Raw genomic sequence first — 22,801 nt, 5'->3', positions numbered from 1 at the left:
CTAAGGAGCCTTGGTGAATTCTTGCAGTGCATCTTGTAGATGGTACACACTGATGCTACTGTGCGTCAGTGGTGGAGGGAGTGAATATTTGTGGATATGATGCCAATCAAGTGGGCTGCTTTGTTCTGGATAGTGTCCAGCTTCTTTGGTGTTGTAGGAATTGCACTCATCCAGGCAAGTGGGGAGTACTCCATCACACTCCTGACTTGTGCTTTGTAGGTGGTGGACACGCTTTGGGGAATCAGGAGGCGAGTTACTCGTCACAGGATTCCTAGCCTCTGACCTGCTATTGGAGCCACGGTATTTATATGGCTAGTTCAGTTCAGTTTCTGGTCAATGGTAACCCCCAGGATGTTCATAGTGGGGGATTCAATGATGGTAATGCCATTGAACACCAAGGGATGATGGCTGGATTCTCACTTCTTGGACTTGTTTATTGCCTGACACTTGCGTGGCACGAATGTCACTTGCCACTTGTCAGACCAAGCCTGGTTATTGTCCAGGTCTTGCTGAATTTGGACGTGGATTGCTTCGGTATCTGAGGAGTCACGAATGGTGTTGAACATTGTGCAATCATCAGTGAATAGCCCCACTTCTGACCTTATGATTCAAGGAAGGTCATTGATGAAGCAGCTGAAGATGGTTGGGCCTAGGACACTACCCTGATGTACTCCTGCAGTGATGTCCTGGAGCTGAGATGACTGACCTCCAACAGCCACAACCATCTTCCTTTGTGCTAGGTATGACTCCAACCAGTGGAGAGATTTCCCCCTGATTCCCATTGACTCCAGTTTTGCTAGGACTCCTTGATGCTTAGTCAAATACTGCCTTGATGTCGAGGGCAGTCACTCTCACCTCACCTTGGGAGTTAAGCTCTTTTGTCCATGTTTGAACCATGGCAGTAATGAGGTCAGAAGCTGAGTGGCCCTGGCGGAACCCAAACTGGGCTTTAGGGAGAAGATTATTGCCAATAAGTGCTGCTTGATAGCACTATTGGTGACACCTTCCATCACTTTACTGATGACGGAGAGTAGACTGATGGGGCGGTAATTGGCTGGGTTGGATTTGTCCTGCCTTTTGTGTACAGGACCTCCCTGGGCAATTTTCCTCATAGCCGGGTAGATGCCAGTGTTGTAGCTGTACTGGAACAGCTTGGCTCAGTGCAAGGCAAGTTTTGGAGCACAAGTCTTCAGTACTATTGCTAGAATGTTGTCAGGGCCCATAGCCTTTGCAGTATCCAGTGCCTTCAGCCGTTTCTTGCTATCATGTGGAGTGAATCGAATTGGCTGAAGTCTGGTTTCTGTGATGCTGGGGACCTCCAGAGGAGGCCAAGATGGATCATCCACTCAGCACGTCGGGCTGAAGATTGTTGCGAATGCCTTTCTTTTGCACTGTTGTGCTGGGCTCCTCTATCATTGAGGATGGGGATATTTGTGGAGCCACCTTCTCCAGTGAGTTGTTTAATTGTCCACCACCATTCACGATTGAATGTGGAAGGACTGCAGAGCTTAGATCTGATCCATTGGTTGTGGGATCGCTTAGCTCTGTCTGTCACTTGCTGCTTATGCTGTTTGGCTTTCATGTTGGAAGAATATGACAAGTGTGAGGGCATCGGTTTTTGCTCTATAATTTATCAATCACAGAGAAGAAGGAATACAGAGTTTCTATGGAGTTTTGCAGATGATGGTGGGAGCCCCAATCAGCTTTTTCTTCTCTGATGTGAGGAGGAAATTGCACAGAGATCTGGATAACAGGACTGGGCAGAACTGTGGCAAATGATGTTCCACATGGGCAAGTGTGCAGCCAAGCGCTTTGGATGCAAGAAAGAGAAATTGGACGATTTCCTGAATGGTGAGGAACTAGGAACTGTGAAGGAGCAAAGAGATTTGTATGTGAAAGTAAACAAATCGCTCAAAACTTGTATACACGTAGAAAATGCTGAAAACACTCAACAGGTCAGGCAGCATCTGTGGAGAGAGAAACAGTAACAGAGATTGAACAACAGGAGAGTTAGTCTTGAAGGGCCAAAGGGAATATATATTTTCTTGCCCCTCTCACCAAAAGGAACAAAAGATGAGCCTCCAGCTGTTGCTGCTAACCGAAAGCAAAAATAAGAAAAAAGAAACAGAGAAAAACCAAAACATGCAAAGGAAAGGAAACAAAATGGCATTACAGTTTGAAATTGTTGAACTCACTGTTGAATCCTGAAGGCTATAAAGTGTCTAATCGAAAGATGAAGTGCTCTTCCTCAAGCTTGTGTCGACCTTCACTGGAAAAGTGCAGAAGGCCAAGGGGGCAAATGTCAGCATGAAAGCAAAGTCTATAATTAAAACTAGAGACCACCAGAAGCTCAGGGTCGTACTGGTGGACTGAACGGAGGAGTTCCATAAAGCAGTGACCAATCTCCACACGGTATCCCCAATGTGGAGGATACCACATAGTGAGCAGCAAATACAGTGTACTAAATTGATAGAAGCACACGTGGCTGCTTCATCTGGAAGGAGTGTTAGGGGTCTTGGACAATGAGGAGAAAGGAGGCCAAAAGCGCAGATGTTACATCTCCTGTGCTGGCATAGAAAGGTGCCACGGGAAGGGGAAGGGCCATTGGGAGTGATTGTTTTCTCTTATTTTTGCTTCCAGTCAGCAGCGCACCTGCTTTAGGCACATCTTTTGTTCCTTCGTTTCTTTCCTAGCCCCACTGCCATCCCCTTTGGCCTCAAAAGACTCTTCTGTCTTTCAATCCCTCCTGTCTTCCTCTCTACCGCAGACTTTCCTTTTGTCCTTGTCCCACCCAACCCTTGCTCAAATCCTATTGCATCTTTAACTTTTCCCAGTTCTGGTGAAAGGTCCTTGATCTGAAATATCAACTGTTTCTCTCTCCACAGATGCTGCCTGATCTGTCAATGGCTTCCAGCATTTTCTGATTTTAAGTTCAGGTTTCCAGCAGTATCCTGCTTTTCAATTCAAAATTAGATGTGTATGAAGATCATTTACCAAAGCCTTTATCTTAAGAGGATGCAAATTCAAAGGGTTGGAAATTATGCTTGTGTTGCCCAGAGTCTTGGTCAAATCCCATCTGGAGACTGCATTCAGTTTTGTGCACTGCACAAAAGAAGGAGATAATGGCTTCGGAGAGATTCACCTGAATGATATCAGGGCTTAGAAATTTACTACCACCAAGAAAGCGTAACATTAACTTTTCAGTGAGAGTGAATGGAAGGTTAAAAATAATGAATCCAAAAGATTTTCTTCGAAAAATATAATTTCAACAATCAAGTTTCTTAAAATATTTTTGCAGAACACATTCAAAACATGAAAGATAATCATAAGCTGATGATTAAACTGATGCAAATTCATGTCAGCAATACCAATTTCTAATACAATTATTGCACTTGAAGTTGAAGTCAAATCAGTAAAATTACTCCCTTAAATATCAGGCATTATTAAAAGGTTATTAGATTCATACAGCACAGAGGAGGAGATGGCATTAGTGATAATATCACAGGGCTAGTATTCCAGAGTCCCAGGCTAATACTTTGGGACATTGGTTCAAATCCCACTATGGCAACTGATGGAACTTAAATTCAATGAATAAAAAATCTGGAATCGGAAGCTAGTCTTATTAATGGTGACCATGAGACTATCATGCATTGTTGTAAAAACCCATCTGGTTCACTAATCTCCTCTTAAAGGAGGGAAATCTGCTGTTTTTAACTGGTCTGGTCTGCATGTTACTCCAGACCCATAACAATGTTGTTGAAATTAAGCTCCCTCGTAAATGGCCTAGCAATCAATTCATTTCAAGAGCAATTAAGGACAGACAACAAATGCTGGCCACAATGTCCACATCCCATGAAAGAATAAATTTTAAAAAAAGGAGGTCCATTATGTCCATTTGGCCTCTTTGAAAGGTCTATTAAATTAGCCCCACTCTTCTGCTCTTTTCTCAATGCTATACTAATTACACCCTTCATTTCAGTATAAGGAACCCATGTGTTAGATCACACCATGGATTTGGCAGCACAGGGGGCCATTCAGCCCATCATGCCTGTGCTAGCTCATCAAAAATGCTATCAAAATAGTCCCACTGTCCTGATCTTTCCTTACAAATTTCTAAATTTTCTAGTTACAAATATATCATTTATCGACTGAATTTTTTTTTTTAAAATGGGATGTTTCTGTAATGGATGCCAACTGGTAAACTGATATCACGATATCTTCAGCAGGCAAAGAGAACCACGTGGATTAATCTGGGTAATTTCTGTTCTTCACCAACCAAGTGTAATCTGTTATCCAACTAGTCTTCAGCAGAAAAGAAAATTAGGCAGGCTTTAATATGAATGGCTGATTCACTATTGCCTGCTTTATGGTATTGCCCAAGTGCAATTTCACTCTTTGTTATCTCTGAAGGTCATCCCACGTCCTCAGGTCTACCTGGGTGAAATGGTTCTTGGGCAGGAGTGCAAAACAGCTGAAACAGAATTGGCTGCCTATTATTCTTTCACATTTGGTTCAATTTATTTCAATACAGTTGAGTTATGGAAGACCATTAACTTATCAAGCATTTAGCAAAGCACCCAAGATGAATTTCTACCCAAAAATGTTAATGAGGAAGGCAAGCTAGCCATCCCTGGATTTTTGCAGGTTTGTTTCCAATCACTTTCCTGACCTTTTGTGGAAGGTTTGATCTGGGGAAACTCTGAAGAAATTCAAGACCTTCCAGAGTGTTGAACAGACTAACTTCTGGGTATTATTGTAAGATGGGCAACATCAAATTTCAGTGACTTCAGTTGGAATTAAAATTACAGGCGATGTATAATGGGCAACTAATTGGATATCGTCCAATTTACACCATCAGTAAAAGTTGGAATGGCTTTATCCTGCTTTAATCCTGATTACAAATGCGTTTATCCTTATGTATGAGCTGATGAAAGCTCTCCCTCCTTAACACTAAGTATTTCTTACAATTGTAAGGAGACGAGTTTTAGTGAATTAGCCTTGCAGCCAGTGCTGAAATAAGGGTAGAGTTCTTCACTGAACGTATCAGAGAAGGTGTAAAGATGGGACATGTCATCTGCATTCCAAAATGTCATCTGTCCCCCCTCATAGTCCAAATAGATTCCCAATTTCTTGGGCCTCACACTGACAGGAAGGTGGGTAGGGGGCGAGCTGAGAGCTTTATAACCATCCTGCCACCATAGTCCGACTGCCCACACTCCAGCCTTGGGTTCCAGGGGGAAATCTCCCTTCCTTGGGATAGACTCCCTTGCCATGCCCAACACCCAGAAGTTGCAGCCGCTCACATCCACTTCCCAGTAGTGCCGCCCAGAAGTGAATCCCTCGGAGCCCAGAATGGAACGCCGGTTACTGAACCTCTTCGGGTTGGGAAGAACCATCTGCACTGTCTCACCACGTTTTACCTGGGTCAAGTCATTGGAAAGTTTTAGGTTCGGATGTGCAGTCATTGGATCCAGAGTCAGGGAACTGGGAGCTTTTAAAAAAATGAATGTTACTGGTGAGATAAAAGTTTTGGATATGTTTTCTTTATTAAAAAAATGCATTTATTTCTATATACAGCAAAGTTCACAAAACATGAAAAGTCCATTTATACCACTTGACCTTCAGTAGATACAATCCCATTTGCATCGTGGCTAATTCTGACTTTGGGTGATAATGTACAATGGTTGATATCAATTTAACCGCCCGTTATACACAAAACGGAAATAAAGATCTGCAGAGAAGTATAACCAGTTGCTGAATTCTCCTCCGCTGCTTTTACACTTTCACCCAAAATTACACTGTGGGGGCAGAGCATGACTGTGAAATGGTGCAAAACTGGTGGTAGTGAGTTGGCAGCTTGCTTATCAGCTCTCCTGATTTCTATTATCATTGAAATCAACCAAAATAAAAATCAACAGTGGTGCAAAATGGCCTTCCTGCTTGCTATGACCCATTTACACTATCACCCCAAGTCACTATCACCCTTCCGTGTGTCCAAATCAAATATGCCTTTCACTGGCGTGTTTAATTTTGACACATGGAAGCGAACATTGCACGATCAGTGAAGCAATGCAGACAAGAATTGAGGCTGTAGAGTTGTGGCTTTTGAGGCCAATGATGAAAATACCTTGAGCAAGTGAGACTTCTCCAACAAAGAGAGGTTCTAGTGAAATCTGAGACCAAAAGACCTCTGCTGACCAGGATCAGGAAGAGACAGCTGGAATTTCTTGGGCACGAAATAAGAAATCATGATTTAGAAAGTTTGATGATTGCAGGAAAGATCGATGGTATAAGAGATCAAAATAGACAAAGAACGATTTCTCTAAAGAGCCTCGCAAACTGGATGAATGTACCACCAACGCCTCCATAGTAACATTAACATGGAGATCCATGTTCGCCAGTGCCGTCTAAGGGCATGGTACCTGAAGAGAGAGAATGGTGTTTAAGACAATTCTGCCTGTGCAAGGCCCCAATGGTTGGAAAAGTGTGCATTATAGGGGTTTATTGCAACTACTGCCTGTTAGACATACCACCCAATATTCAGGTCTGTTAAGAAAATGATAAAAGCTGCTTTGTTTTACCACATTATAGGAATGCTACAAAGCCAAAGATCTGTGAACCTATCTCCCAAGGAGTTTGATCCATTTCGACTGCAGGATACCTTCTAGCCTGATTTAGATAAAAGCAAAAAACTGCGGATGCTGGAAATCCAAAACAACAACAAAAATAGCTGGACAAACTCAGCAGGTCTGGCAGCATCTGCGGAGAGGAACACAGTTAACGTTTTGAGTTCGTATGACTCTTTAACAGAACTAAGGAAAAATAGAAAAGAGGTGAAATATAAGCTGGTTTAAGGTGGGGAGGGGGGTACAGGTAGAGCTGGATAGAGGGTCAGTGATAGGTGGAGATAACCAAAAGCTGTCACAGACAAAAGGACAAAGAGGTGTTGAAGGTGGTGATATTGTCTAAGGAATTTGATAATAGGTGACATTAAAGGGTAGAAAGCAGGACGAGCAAGGTACAGTTAGCCCTAGTGGGGGTGGGGTAGGGGGAAGGGATCGAAATAGGCTAAAAGGTAGACATAAAACAATGGATGGAAATACATTTAATAATAATAGAAGTAGGTGGGAAAAGAAAAATCTATATAAATTATTGGAAAAAAGGGGGATTGGAAAGGGGGTGGGGATGGAGGAGAGAGTTCATGATCCAAAATTGTTGAACTCAATATTCAGTCCGGAAGGCTGTAAAGAGCCTAGTCAGAAGATGAGGTGCTGTTCCTCCAGTTTGCGTTGAGCTTCACTGGAACATTGCAGCAGGCCAAGGATGGACATGTGGGCATGAGAGCAGGATGGAGTGTTGAAATGTCAAACGACAAGGAGGTCTGGGTCATGCTTGCCAGCAGACCGAAGGTGTTCCGCAAAGCGGTCACCCAGTCTGCGTTTGGTCTCTCCAATGTAGAGGAAACTGCATTGGGAGCAGCGAATACAATAGACTAAATTGAGGGAAGTGGAAGTGAAATGCTGCTTCACTTGAGAGGAGTGTTTGGGACAGTGAGGAGAGGGGACGTGAAGGGGCAGGTGTTGCACCTTCTGCGGTTTCATGGAAAGGTACTGTGGGAGGGGGTTGATGTGTAGGGGGTGATGGAGGAGTGGAGCAGGATGTCCCGGAGGGAACGATCCCTGCGGAATGCCACCGGGTGTGGGGGGGGGGGGGGGGGGGGGGGGGGGGGGGGTGAAGGGGAGATGTGTTTGGTGTTGGCATCATACTGGAGTTGGCAGAAATGGTGGAGGATGATGCTTTGCATGCGGAGGCTGGTGGGGTGAGAAGTGAGGACAAGGAGGACCCTATCATGGTTCTGGGAGGGAGAGGAAGGTGCGAGAGCGGATGTGCGGGAGATGGGCCGGACACGGTTGAGGGCCCTGTCAACCACCGTGGGTGGAAAGCCTCGGTTAAGGAAGAAGGAAGACATGTCAGAGGAACTGTTTTTGAAAGTGGCATCATCAGAACAGATGCGATGGAGGTGAAGGAACTGAGAGAATAGGATGGAGTCCTTACAGGAAGCGGGGTGTGAGGAACTGTAGTCGAGGTAGCTGTGGGAGTCAGTAGGCTTGTAATGAATATTGGTGGACAGTCTATCACCAGAAATTGAGACAGAGAGGTCAAGGAAGGGAAGGGAAGTGTCAGAGATGGACCATGTGAAAGTGATGGAGGGGTGGAAATTGGAAGCAAAATTAATAAATTTTTCCAGGTCCTGACAAGAGCATGAAACAGCACCGAAGCAATCATCGATGTACCGGAGAAAGAGTTGTGGGAGGGGGCCGGAGTAGGACTAGAACAAGGAATGTTCCACATACCCCATAAAGAGACAGGCATAGCTGGGGCACATGCGGGTACCCATAGCCACACCTTTTATTTGGAGGAAGTGAAAGGAGTTTAAGGAGAAATTGTTCAGTGAGAGAACAAGTTCAGCCAGAGGAGAGTAGTGGTGGATGGGGATTGTTCGGGCCTCTGTTCGAGGAAGAAGCAGAGAGCCATCAGACCATCCCAGTGGGGGATTGAGGTGTAGAGGGATCGGACCTTGGTGAAGAGGAGGCGGTTGGGGCCAGGGAACTGGAAATTGTTGATGCCTCCATCACCCCCTACACCTCAACCCCCTTCCACGGCACCTTCCCATGCAACCGCAGAAGGTGCAACACCCGCCCCTTTACTTCCCCTCTCCTCACTGTCCAAGGGCCCAAACACTCCTCTCAAGTGAAGCAGCATTTCGCTTCCACTTCCCTCAATTTAGTCTACTGCATTCGCTGCTCCCAATGCAGTTTCCTCTACTTTGGAGAGACCAAACGCAGACTGGGTGACCGCTTTGCGGAACACCTTCAGTCTGTCTGCAAGCATGACCCAGACCTCCTTGTTGTTTGTCATTTCAACACTCCATCCTGCTCTCATGCCCACGTGTCCGTCCTTGCCTTGCTGCATTGTTCCAGTGAAGCTCAATGCAAACTGGAGGAACAGCACCCGATCTTCCGACTAGGCACTTTACAGCCTTCCAGACTGAATATTGAGTTCAACAATTTTAGATCATGAACTCTCTCCTCCATCCCCACCCCCTTTCCGATCCCCCATTTTTCCAATAATTTATATAGATTTTTCTTTTCCCACCTATTTCCATTATTTTTAAATGTATTTCCATCCATTGTTTTATGTCTACCTTTTAGCCTATTTTGATCCCTTGCCCCCACCCCACCCCCACTAGGGCTATCTTTACCTTGCTCGTCTGCTTTCTACCCTTAATGACACCTATTATCAAATTCCTTAGATAATATCACCACCTTCAACGCCTCTTTGTCCTTTTGTCTATGACATCTTCTGGCTATCTCCGCCTATCACTGGCCCTCTATCCAGCTCTACCTGTCCCACACCCCCTTAAACCAGTTTATATTTCACCTCTTTTCTATTTTTCCTTAGTTCTGATGAAGAGTCATACGGACTTGAAACGTTAACTGTGTTCCTCTCCGCAGATGCTGTCAGACCTGCTGAGTTTTTCCAGGTATTTTTGTTCTTGAGCCTCATTTAGATGTCTGATTTACCAACCGTAATCCGCTGGCACCCACGCTAAACCAGCAATAGTTTTCACTTTGCCACTGAAAGTGGCATGACTTCAGTACTATCCAGCCATCTATGCCCAGTAAGCCCATTAACAGTCTGTATGTTTGTGTTGTTAAGGTAAGCGTGTTTTTGTTATATCTCAAGTAGGAACAGAGGGTTCTAATTTAGCTTTACCTGGATGGATGATCCTTAGCATCCGTCTCCATGTGATATACTGTAGTGGCCCAACGAGTTCAGCCAGATTGAGCTCGATGGAAACTTTGGTGGGTTTCTTGAATTTAACATCACACCTGTATGAATAATGAGCTAGATGTTTATTTCTTACTGAATTGTTTAATCCCATGGCTTGTGAATGTATATAAGTGTCGACTGTGTTTTCCCTCTTTGATTTGGTCAATCACCTGAAAAAAACTACATAAAACCATGTAGTATTTACAATCCCTCTAGATTGTCTCCCCAATCGTTTGAAGCTATCTCCATATTATTTAAGTGTAGGTGTGAATTATTAAGTCACGCAATGTTTGAGCAGCAGTGTACAAACGTTTACATCCTTATAGCGCCTTGAACGTAATAAAATGTCCCATATAAATAGAATGGCACTTATAAATAGCACTTTTAAAATGGCCAATATAAATAAAATGGCGCTTTACAGGAACATTATAAAATTAAGTATGACACCAAGCTATGTAAGGAGATATTATGTCAGGCAACCAAAGACTTGGTAGGTTTTAAGGAATGGCTTCCAGGAGGAATGGGAGGTGGAAAGGAGGAGAGGTGTAGGGAGGGAGTTCCACAGCTTGTGGCCTAAGTAACCGAAGGCACGGCCACCAATGGTGGAGCGATTACAAGGAGCAATCGAGAATTAAATTACTCTGTTGATCCTTGGGTAGCATTGAGCCTTTGTCCATTGTACTGCCTGCAATTCATCCTGGTGCACCCACCTGGTGCCCAATATTAAATCCACTACTCTGAAAAAGGCCTAAGCCCCTGTCATTATACCACAAGACTAAACAGCAGCACCATCCATCCAATCATGTGTCTTCATGCTCCACAACCCCATTCCACCCAATCATGGCTTTAGCATGTAGATCTTTGTTTTTCAGCCTCTCTACAATTTCCCCTTGTTCGGCAATAAATGATGACTTCAAACTAACAACCACTCCAACTGCACAGAGCTCCTAACATAACATGATTCTCCATACTAATTCTAATGAAAACAACTGTACTTTAGCAGCTTTAATTAAAAACTGCAACTGAGCGACCTTTAATACCGAAAAATGATAAAAGGGATTTATATTTATTTATATTACAACATATAACAAGTCCTATAATATGAGATAATAGCAGAGATGGGTTTATGTCTCAAAATGGTCCTCTGTCCCTTAGCTTGCAACAACCACCACCTTCAAGGAGGATATTTGAAGATCAGTCATACCTTTAGTTATTTAACTTTTCTAACTTAGTCCCTCTAAATGCCCTGCTAGGCCCACATTTTTACAAGTGTCACACCAGTGTGGGCGATAGTTCCCACATACAACACAAACCTATCTTTCTACTGTATACGAGTATTAACCTGAAATGAATTATAACAAAATCACTATCTATCCATCTGTCTCTCCCTCCGCTGGAGCAGTGACTACACTAAGGGTCATTTCGCTAGCTGGGAAGTGCTTTGTGAAGACCTCAGGTAGTGGAAGCACTTTATAAATGTAAGTTCTTTCTATTCTTGGCACATCTATAGCTAAAGGTATATTATATTTAGACATCTTGCAGGGAAATTGTACTTCCATTTGCTGCAATTTTCATACTTGTGACAATACCATTATAATAAATTCTTATGTCCTCGTAGATTGTGCAATTACAAAGTGCTTCTCACTTGCCAACCCCCAACCACCTCTTCAAACTAGGCTGCAAAGAATCTCCTACTCATCGACTAACTTTACTCCCCAGCTTCTCAAATGACTAACAGTCTTTTCATTTCACACTAAGTAACAATAACACATCAAAGTCTTATGGAAAAATAAGGACGGCTTCCAAATTAGGACTGACTGACCCCTGTGTGCTGTAGTCTAATTCTTCCCGATCTACAGTGAGGGTGTAGAGTTGGGTGGACCAAAAAGCCTGTAACTGTGTTGTACATTAAAACACGTAAGTCTGAGTAATTTACCCACTGTTAACTTTCAAGAGAAAGGTTGGACAAGAGAACAACCGTCTCGCTGGAAGTTTCGAATTCAAAGTGGAAGGGAACAGGATAGCGAATGGGAAGTCAAAAACCTTGATTTTCTTTTTTTGTCAGGAAGATATAATAATTTTCATAATGTTATTGGACTTTATTGTAAAGGACAGTAAGAGTGGGGTCTGTGTCTATGAGTCTGTGTGTGCATTTTAATTGAATTAAAGGCAGCTGGTCTGAAGGCTATGATGTATCAGAAGATAAACTAGGTTTGAACTGGTAAGTAGATAAACATGGTGAAGTTTTAGAATGCAAGGTGTAAAGGGAACATTTACATTTTTAAATAAACCAGACTAGGTTGAATTTAAAAGAAGGGGTGAAATGTTTCACCTAGCCAGGAGAAGGTAAGAAACAGTGTGTTTATTTTTCCCAAAGATTACTGGAAAAATTGGTACTATGATTGATTTTTTATTATTAGAGAGGTAAAGACCAAAGATATAGTGAAACAATGGGAATTTGCATTCAAAGGGAAAAACATGTACAAAGGAGTGAAGGCTCTGTGCAAGGCTGGCATTGCAAGATCTAACAAGTATGAAAAGTCTTCAGCCTCTGTGCCCAAACCGCTGAACTGAAGTTAAGAAAACTCACTTTGAATTCAGTTGTTCAGGGCATTGTGTTACTTTGCCTGGGTCTTTTAAAATATATGTATTTTTACTGTTGCCTTAACGGGGGCAACAGTAAAGTTAGATTAGGAGTTAGATTAATCAGGGGAGCTAGAAGTTATTATAGTAGTAATTTGTAAACCTATGCATGTGCTTAAAATCAATTTTTTATTTAATGAAGGTATAATTTAGTTTTTTAAGAGACCTGTAAGACTTGGCGGCCTTTTTACTGAATTCAAAGTCCTCGAAATAAGTGCAAATTGTTGTAACAGCTGCTTCAAGATTCCTGCTGGGATTTGGGCAGCTTGGCATTTACCATCTGCCTGCCATAACATTTTGTGAAAAAAACTATGTGGAAAGCAAAACATTTTCCATAAAATTACATTTGACTGTAGATAATGGTTCGTTAATATTCCACATTTAGATTTACAAATATATTAATAAATTCCATACCTGTCGACGATGGATTTAGCTATCTACAAAAGAAGTGAAATGCCGTCAGCAAAACTTGTAAACCATTTCATATATATATATGTATATATAAAAAATCTGATAAAAGCTGCGTCCTTCCTGCCCATAGACTTATTTCCTTTTGCCTGGACTTTGCATTTCTGTGAACAATCCCAATGTTAACATTTCCCATTGGAGCATCATAATGTGAAACTCTGGCCATTAGATGGTTCTGTGCTATCTAGCGATCTACCGATCTATCTGAAATATTCGTCAACAGACAAACAGGCAAACCATAAGCGTTTTTCAAGTATATTCTTTATAGCCATACCCATCATATACTTAGTACAGATTATCATCCTGTGATATTATTGCAAGTAAAATGCATATTGCAATTAAAATTAAATCTCAGTTAGACTATAGTACCCTGAAACCCATTCCAGTTGCCCGAGAACAGTTCATTTGAAAACTGACATCAGTGCCTCATTCCTTTCTCTATAGCCAGTCAAGTCCCAGCTTTCTACAGCTGCTGAGTCCATTCATCTCCAGATTGTATCTCACTCTGAAAGTGATTTATCGATAATGCATAAGCCCTACTATCCTGATATCTAATAAAATCTGCAGATGATACAAAAGTTGGAAGTTTTGTGAACAGTGAGGAGGCTAGTGTAGAACTCCAAAAGGACCCAGGCAGGTTGTTACAATGGGCAGACAAATGGCAGATGAAATTTGATGCAGAGCAGGTGATGAGAACAGGGACTGCAGGAAGGATGAGCGACCTGACCACGCCACCATGGTACAGGGAGACATTCATGGGGAGAGGAAAAAGGAATGTAGCAATGGAAGTGGACAGTATAATTAGGGGGAGAGATACTGTGCCCTGTAGCCACGAGTGTGAGTCCCAAAGGCTGTGTTGCCTGCCCAGTGCCAGGGTTAAGAACACCCCCTCAGGGCTGGAGAGGAACTTGGAGTGCGAGGGGAGGGATCCAGTTGTCATCGTCCACGTTGGTACCAACGACATTGATAGGACTAGAAAGGAGGTTCTGCTGAAAGAATTTGAACAGTTAGGAGCTAAATTAAAAATCAGAACCTCCGAGGTAATAATCTTGGGATTACTACCTGAGCCACAGGCAAACTGGCATAGGGTAAATAAAGTCAAGGAGTTAAATGTGTGGCTCAAAGTTCAATGTGGGAGGAATGGGGTAGAAGGGAGCTGTCCCAGTGGGACAGGCTTCACTTGAACCATGCTGGTACCAATGTCCTGGCGAATTGAATGACTAGGATTGTAGAGAGTGCTTTAAACTAAATAGGGGGTCGGTGGGGGTGGCGGGGGAGGGGGGGGCGGTGCGGTTCTGGAGAGGGGATACGTAGGCTTACAAAGCAAAAGGATATGGCAGCATTGCAGTGCAGCTATTTAGGTAATGATACCCAGAGTGTAACAGGAAGAGACAGAGTCTACAAACATTAAAAAAGCAGCAATAGGGTCAAAGGGGGAAAAATGGTAAAAAGGCAAAATTAATGGCTCTTTACTTAAACGCATATAATATTCAAAACAAAATAAATGAATTAACGGCACAAATAGAGATTAATGGGTATGTTCTTATAGCCATTACGGAGACACGGTTACAAAGAGATCAAAGCTGGGAACTAAATATTCAGAGGTATATGACTTTTCGAAAGGGCAGGCAGGAAGGAAAGGGTGGTGAGGTAGCTTTGTTAGTCTGAGATGGAATAAGTACGATGATCTTGGATCGAAAGATGTGGAATCCATATGGGTGGAGATACGAAATAACAAGGGGAAGAAGACACTGGTGGGAGTAGTCTATAGGCCCCCTAACAGTAGCTATACTGTAGGACAGAGAATAAATCAGGAGATAATGAGGGCATGTAAAAAAGGTAGTACATTAATCATGACGACTTTAATCTTCATGTAGATTGGGAAAATCAAATTGGCAGATGCAGCCATGAGCCGGAATTCATTGAGTATATTTGGGACAGTTTCCTAGAACTATATGTTGTGGATCCACCCAGAGATCAGGCTATTTTGGATCTGGTGATGTGTAATGAACCAGGTTTAATAAATGATCTCAGAGTAAAATATCCCATAGGAAACAGTGACCGTAACATGGTAGAATTTAGCATTCAGTTTGAGAGTGAGAAACTTGGTCAGCAACAACCGTGCTAAACAAATAAGGGTAATTACAAAGGAATGAGGACAGAGTTGGCTGGAGTGGACTGGGAATGGAGTTTAGCAGAAAAAATGGTTGATAAACAATGGCAGATGTTTAAGAAAATAGTTCACGACTCCCAACAAAGATATATCCCAGTGAGGAAGAAGGATTCTAGGAAGGGGATAAACCAACCAAGGTTAACCAGAGAAGTTGAGGATAGTATCAAATTGAAAGAAAAAACATACAATGTGGCAAAGATTAGTGGTAAGCCAGAGGATTGGGAAAGTTTTAAAAACCGACAAAAGATGACCAAAAAAAAGAGGGAGAAAATAAACTTTGAGGGTAAACTAACAAGTAATATAAAAATGGACAGTAAGAGCTTCTTTAAATATATAAAAAGGAAGAGAGAGGCCAAAGTGAACATAGGCCCCTTAGAGAATGAGGCTGGGGAAATAATAATGGGGAGCCAGAAAATGGCAGAGGAGCTGAATAAATACTTTGCATCAGTCTTCACGGTAGACACAAATAGCATCCCAAAAATACCAAATAATCAAGGGTAAAAATGGGGAGAGCAAATAAAAACAATAACTATCATGATAAAAAAAGTACTGAGGAAACTAATGGGGCTAAAGACCGATGAGTCCCGTGGACCTGATGGGTTGCATCCTAGGATATTAAAGAAAATAGCTACAGAGATAGTGGATGCATTGGTAGTAATCATTGAATAATCCTTAGATTCTGGAAAAGTCCCAGAAGATTGGAAAACTGCCAATGTAACACCCTAATTCAAAAAGGGAGGGAGACAAAAAAGTTAATTATAGGCCAGTTAGCTTAACGTGTGTCATTGGGAAAATGTTAAGAGTCTATTACAAAGGATATAATAGCAGAGTATTTAGAAATACATAATATAATCAAGCAGAGTCAGCATGGCTTCATGAAGGGGAAATCATGCCTGACAAATTTATTAGAATTCTTCGGGGAGGTAACAAGCAGGATAAAGGGGAACCAGTAGATGTAATATATATGGATTTTCAAAAGGCGTTCAATAAGGTACTGCACATAAGGTTACTTAATAAGATAAAAGCCTATGGTGTTGGGGTTAGTATATTAGCATGGATAGATGATTGGCTAACTAATAGAAGACAGAGAGTTGGGATAAGGGGGGCATTTTCAGGATGGAGTGCCACAGGGATCAGTGTTGGGGCCACAATTATTTACAATATATATTAATGACTTGGATGAAGGAAGTGAATGTACTATCGCTAAGTTTGCGAATGACCACAAAAATAGTTGGGAAGGTAAGTGGTGAAGATGACACACAGAGTCTGCAGAGGGATATAGACAAGTTAAAACTGTAGAAAGCTTCAGCACAGAGGGATCTGGAGTTCCTCATGCATGAATCACAAAAAGCTAACATACAAGTTCAGCAGGTAATAGGGAAGGCAAATGGAATGTTGACTTTTATTTCAAAAGGAATGAAGTATCAAAATAGGGAACTCTTGCTAAAACTATACAAGGCACTAGTTAGACCACACCTAGAATATTGTGAACAGTTTAGGTTCCCTTATCTAAGGAAAGACACACTGGTATTGGAGGCAGTCCAGAAGGTTCACTAGGTTCTCAGGTATGGGAGGATTTTCTTATGAGGAGACGTTGATTAAGTTAGGCCTGTACTCTTTGGAGTTTAGAAGAATGAGAGGTGACCTTATTGAAACATATTTATATTCTTAGGGGGCTTGACTGGGTAGATGCTGAGAGGTTGTTTCCCCTTGTGGTTGAGTCTAGAACCAAAGGGCATAATCTCAGGGTAAGGAGTCGCCTGTTTAAGACAGAGATGAGGAGGAATTTCTTCTCTCAGAGGGTAGTGAATCTGTGAAATTCTTTATCCTTAGAGGGCTGTAGAGACTGGGTTGTTAAGTATATTCAAGGCTGAGATAGATTTTTAATCACGAAGGGAATCAAGGGTTATTGGGATAAGGCAGGAAAGGAGTTATTAGATCAGCCATGATCTCATTGAATGGCGCAGCAGACTCAATGGGCTGAATGGCCTACTTCTGCTGCCATGTCTTATGGCCTTATAGTGTGCAGTGATTCATTTTGGTAGGAGGAACATGGAGGGATGATACAAAATACAGGCTATATTTCTTAAAGGGTTTCAAGGGCAAATGGTGTATATGTGCATAAATCTTTGAAAGTGGCAGGACAGGTTAAGAGTGTGGTCAATAAAGCATACAAACATCCTAGGCTTTATTAGAGTACAAAGGCATGGAGGTTATGTTAAACTTGTCCGGAACACTAGTTCAGCCTCAAGTGGAGTATCGTGTCCAGTTCTGGGCGCCACACTTTTGGAAGGATGTGAAGGCATTTGAAAGAGTGCAGAAAAGATTGCCAGAACGGTTCCAAGGCTGGAGGGCTTCAGTTACATAGATAGATTGGAGAAATTGGAGCTGTTTTCCTCACACGAGAAGGTTTGAAGGAGATTTGGTAGAGGTATTCTGAATCATGAGAGGTCTGGACAAAGTAGATAGAGAGAAACTGTTCCCATTGGTGGAAGTATCGAGAGCCAGAGGGCACAGATATAAAGCGATTGGCAAAAGGAGCAATGGTGACAAGAGAAGAATATTTTTCACTCAGCGAGTGGTCAGAGTTTGGAATCTGCTGCCTGAGTGTGTGGTGGAGGCAGGTTCAATCAAGGCTATTCAAGAGGGAATTGGATCATTATCTGAAAAGGAAGAATGTGCAAGTACAGGCAGAAGGCAGGGGAATGGCGCTGGGTGAACTGCTCCTTGAGATAACCAGCACAGACAAGACTAGCAAATTAGGTTAAGGGATAGGTCAATAGAGATGCAGTGACAAACATTTAAGGGGATATTTCAGAATACCCAGAATAGATACATTCCAAAGATTAAGAAACAGTCCAAGGGGCAGACAGACCATTCATGGTTAACTAGAAAGATAGCATCAAACTTAAAGTAAAAATATATAATCGTGCAAAGATAAGTGGAAGGCCAGAAGATTGAACAAAATATAAGGAACAGCAAAGGATGACTAAAAGGCTAATAACAAGGGAAAAATTAGAGTACAAGGGAAAGCTACCCAGAAATATAAAAACAGATAGGTATGAATTTGTATACATATTTTAAGAATAAACAAGTTAACAAAGTGAGCATCGGTCCTATAGAAAGTGAGCCTGGAGAATTGATAATGGAAAATAAGGAGATGGCAGATGAATTGAACAGGTATTTTGCATCAGTCTTCACTATAGAGGGTACAAGTAACATCCCAGAAGCAGCTATAAGTCAGGAAATGGAAAGGAGGGAGGAACTCAGGAAAACTACAATCCCAGAGAAGTGGTACTGAGTAAATTGTTGGAGCTGCAGCTGACAAGTGCCTGGGTGCTGATGGACTTCATCCTAGGGTCTTAAAAGACGTGGCTAGTGAGACAGCTGATGCATCGGTTTTAATTTTCTGAAACTCCCCTAGATTTGGGAAAGGTTCCATTAGATTGCAAAATAGCAAGTGTAACTCCATTATTCTAAAATGGAGGAGACAGGAAGCGGGAAACTACAGGTCAGTTAGCTTAACATCTCTCATCAGGAAAATGTTAGAAGCTATTATTAAAGAAACTATAGCAGGGCACTTGGATGAGCTCAAGGTCATCAGGCAGAGTCAACATGGTTTTGTGAAAGGGAAATCATGTTTAACCAATTTATTGGAGTTCTTTGAGGAAGTAACATGTGTTGTGGATAAAGGGGAGCTGGCGGAAGTACTGCACTTAGATTTCCAGAAGGCATTTGATAAAGTGCCACATCAAAGGTTATTGCGAAAATAAAAGCTTATGATTATAGGAGGCAACATATTTGCATGGATGGAAGACTGGCTGGCTAATAGGAAGCAGAGCGTAGGCATAAATGGGTCTTTTTCAGGTTGGCAATGTGCAATGAGTGGTGTGCCACAGGGATCAGAGCTTGGACCTCAATTGTTTACAATTGACATAAATGACTTGGAAGAAGGGATGGATGGGATGGTTGCCAAATTTGCTGATGACACAAACATAGGTAGGAAAGTAAGTCATTAAGAGGACATAAGGAGGCTACAAAAAGATATAGATAGGTTAGGTGAATGCGCAAAGATCTGGTAAATGGAGTATAATGTGCAAAAATGTGAAATTGTCCATTCTGGCAGGAAGAATAAAAGAGAGACATATTATCTAAATGGTGGGAGATTGCAGAACTCCGAGATTCATAGGGATCTGGGTGCCTTAGTGCATGAAAAACAAAAAGTTAGTATGCAAGTACAGCAGGTAATTAGGAAAGCTAATAGAATGTTATAATTTATTGTGAGGGGAATTGAATACAAAAGGAGGGAGGTTATGCTTCAGTTACACAGGGCACTGGTGAAACCACATTTGGACTACTGTGTACTGTATTGGTCACCTTATTTAAGGATGGATGTAAACGCACTGGAGACCGTTCAGAGAAGGTTTACCAGACTAATATCTAGAATGGGTGGGTTGTCTTATGAGGAAAGGTTGGACAGGCTAGGCTTGTATCCACTGGAGTTTAGAAGTGTAAGAGGCAACTTGATTGAAACATATTAGATCCTGAGGGGACTTCACGGGATGGATATGGAGACGATGCTTCCTCTTGTGGGAGAATCTAGAACTAGGGTGACTGTCTAAAAATAAGGGGTTGCCTATTTAAAATGGAGCTGAGGCAAAATATTTTCTCTCAGAGGGATGAGAGTCTTTGGAACTCTTTTCCTGAAAAGTCGGGTGGAAGCAGAGTCTTTGAATATTTTTAAGGCAGAGGTGGAGAGATTCTTGGTAAGCAAGGGGGTGATAGGTTATCGGGGGTAGGCGGGATGCAGATTTGAGGTTACTATCAGTTCAACCATGGTCTTATTAATTGGTGGAGCAGGCTCCAGGAGCCAAATAGCCTGCTCCTGCTCCTTTGTTGGTATTTACATACGTTTGTATAATGGGATGAATGGCCTTCTCTTGTGCTGTAACCATTCTGTGATTCTGCTTTGTTTCACAGTTTAACTCAGGTATTCATTTCTACAATAGCCAGTAATATTCAACCGGAGCCACTTTTGCTAAACCTCTGTTATCTTCACCTCGGTATTGCTGACTGCTTACCTTCAGTAATTTCATCTCTTGCAGACTCAATGTCTCCTGGATATTTGTTATTAATCGGCTGATCGAATCACTTTCCTTGGAAGTTTCCTTCATATTTTCCTCTAATTGTAGAATAAGCTCTTCCTTCTCCTGAAGCTTAATCATGAGGTTCCGTTCTTCCTCTACCAAGAAGTTATGTAATTTAATGAATTCGGACTGGATGTGCTGCCGCTGTTTGTAAATTTGTTTCTGTTCAAAAAAGTGGAAAGGTTTTAGTGATCAGAAGGAATGGGATCTCTTCGACCCACTGTTCCGAAATTTCTACACAACTGTCAAAGAATGAAAGATCACAAAAGTCACATCCTGCACGTCAGTTTGCCAAAAAGTTTGCCGAAAACCTGGGGAAATTTTGGCATGGGCACAATCTGTCACGTTTTCTATTCGCCCCTCACCTTTTGGCAAGTTTGGCTTCTCTGCATTACCTGTGTTGCTGCTCCATCCAGTGCAATCCCATTGTCAGTATTACCTTCGGGGATACTTTAAACTGAGGCCAAGGGGTCGAAAGGCAGAGAAACGGCCTCAATTGCTCTGAGAAAGTTGACTCGTGCCAGGTAGTCTGGTATAAAACGTTGCCACTCACGGGCCCCGTTGATGCAATTGCTGAGAGATCTAATTCATCTGGGGTGCAGGGTTTCGAACCCGCCACCTGTTAAATAGGAAGCGAGGGCTTCTCCCCCATCCCCAACCACCCCACTGTTCACTGATCTCCATTGGCTTCCGGTCCAAAGCGTCAATTTTAAAATTCTCCTTGTTTGCAAACCCTTCCTTCTCTCTGCCACCTTCCCCAGGCCTATATCACTCAGACTCTACCCTGTCACCTCCCCAAGCCTATATCACTCTTCCCTGTCACCTCCCCCAGGTCTATATCACTCTACATTGTCACCTCCCCCAGGTCTGTATAACTCTAGACTGTCAACATCTTCCGGCCTAGGTCACTCAGACTTAATACTGTCACCTCCCCCAGGTCTGTATCACTCTAGACTGTCACCTTCCTGAGGCCTATATCACTCAGGCTCTACACTGTCACCTTCCCCAGCCCCATAACACTCAAACTCTACACTGTCACTTCTCCCAGCCCCATAACACTCAAATTCTACATTCCCCCAATTCATGTCTCTTGCGCATCACCCCCCACTCCCCACAGCACATTTTCACTAACATTGGTGGCCCTGTGTTCAACTGCCCAGACCCTAAGCTCTGAAATTCACTCCTTAGCCCTTGCTACTTCTTCACCGTTCTCCATTTATAAGGTGCCCATTAAAACGTCTCCGAGCAAGCTTTTGGCCACCTTCCCTGATATCTCCTGTGTCACGTTCGGTTGGTTAACTCTCCTGTGAAGTCATTATACTGCATTAAAGGCACAAATATAAAGACAAAATGAAAGCAAAATACTGCGGATGCTGGAAATCTGATATAAAAACAGAAAGTGCTGGAAAAGGTCAGCAGGTCTGGGAGCATCTGTGGAGATAGAAACAGAGTTAGAGTTTGGAATCCAATGTGAAACTTCCTCAGAAACCAAGCTCAGCTGGAGTCAGATAGACTTAAAACATTAACCCTGTTTCCCCCTTCACAGATGCTGCCAGGACTGTTGAGTTTTTCCAGCACTTTCTGATTTTGTATTGTATAAGCACAAACTGTTTGTTGTTGTCTGGACAGCTTAAAGTGGACCAACTCCTGGGGAGAGGGGAGCTCTTTCAGCTAGGCCAATTCACTCATGGTTCTGCTCAGCCGAACCTAACACTGCAGTACCGGTCTGAGGCAATACAGATCCATGGCATCAATGGAATTGTTGCTAAAGCAGCAACACATCATCAACAGAGCATGGGTGAACCATAACGGTTTCCCTGGTATATCCTTTATAGGCATACCCATCATATACTTAGAGCAGGTTATTGCAAATATGATGCATATCACCAGTATCACCTCTGTTCTAGGAGCACGGCCAGATTGAAATACTTATCTGCAGTCCTGCCCGAATTTGGATGCAGATGGTGGTTACTTTTTTAGAGCTCGTTTACAGCCATGCAGTGTGCACACACCACCAAGTAATACATTGCTGCGCAAGGCCCTATTGATTTTCACAGGGATGCATCATCAGGTTGATGTCAATGGAAAGCTTAAAGAGCCAACGGCAAAGGGAACTTAAAAGTTAGGAACAGGGCAATCAGCATCCACCCCCCCTCACTCGCCAAGTGCTTACACATCATCCAGCTGATTGTCCTACCCTCCATGACACAAGATAATGATGAATATTTCAATACCTCACCTTTAGCTTGACCTGCTCTGCTTTGTCCTCACTCTGGATTTTGGAATAGTCTTTCAGTTGTGCTTGTAGAGATTCCTTCACCGCATTCAGCTTCTCCTGAAACAGAACGAGCTGCATGAAAACAAATGCTTGCACTGACGACTACTCCACTGTCACAGATGAATGCAGAGGCTGGTTAGGGGCAAATTCTCCCAGGAAGATCTAGGTCATGTGCTAAGCAACTAAATTAGCAGAGGGCATTGGTTTTAAACCCCCCCCCCCCCCCCACCCATCCCCAGTCCTCTATTGGGGGATTAA

General features: G+C 42.6%; 1 protein-coding gene across 5 annotated transcripts in view; it reads right to left on the bottom strand.

Moving 5' to 3' along the window:
- Window positions 1–3,269: 3,269 nt before the first annotated feature.
- The window catches only part of LOC121291828 (zinc-binding protein A33-like), a 39,628-nt gene continuing 20,096 nt past the window's right edge, over window positions 3,270–22,801 (bottom strand). For 4 of the 5 annotated variants that reach the window (XM_041213425.1, XM_041213427.1, XM_041213426.1 and 1 more), the window contains 5 exons: window positions 22,505–22,600; window positions 20,200–20,427; window positions 12,892–12,914; window positions 9,778–9,893; window positions 3,270–5,491 (listed from right to left, as the gene is read on the bottom strand). In XM_041213425.1, the coding sequence (XP_041069359.1) occupies window positions 4,962–5,491; window positions 9,778–9,893; window positions 12,892–12,914; window positions 20,200–20,427; window positions 22,505–22,600 (993 nt within the window). In that variant the 3' untranslated portion in view covers window positions 3,270–4,961. Of the gene's footprint in view, window positions 5,492–5,527; window positions 6,423–9,777; window positions 9,894–12,891; window positions 12,915–20,199; window positions 20,428–22,504; window positions 22,601–22,801 lie in introns of those variants that run through there. The other variant, XM_041213429.1, reaches the window with a different exon arrangement.

Source organism: Carcharodon carcharias, chromosome 19 (genome assembly GCF_017639515.1).
Source record: "Carcharodon carcharias isolate sCarCar2 chromosome 19, sCarCar2.pri, whole genome shotgun sequence".
Lineage (NCBI taxonomy): Eukaryota > Metazoa > Chordata > Chondrichthyes > Lamniformes > Lamnidae > Carcharodon > Carcharodon carcharias.
This window is presented reverse-complemented; position numbering and strand designations above follow the sequence as displayed.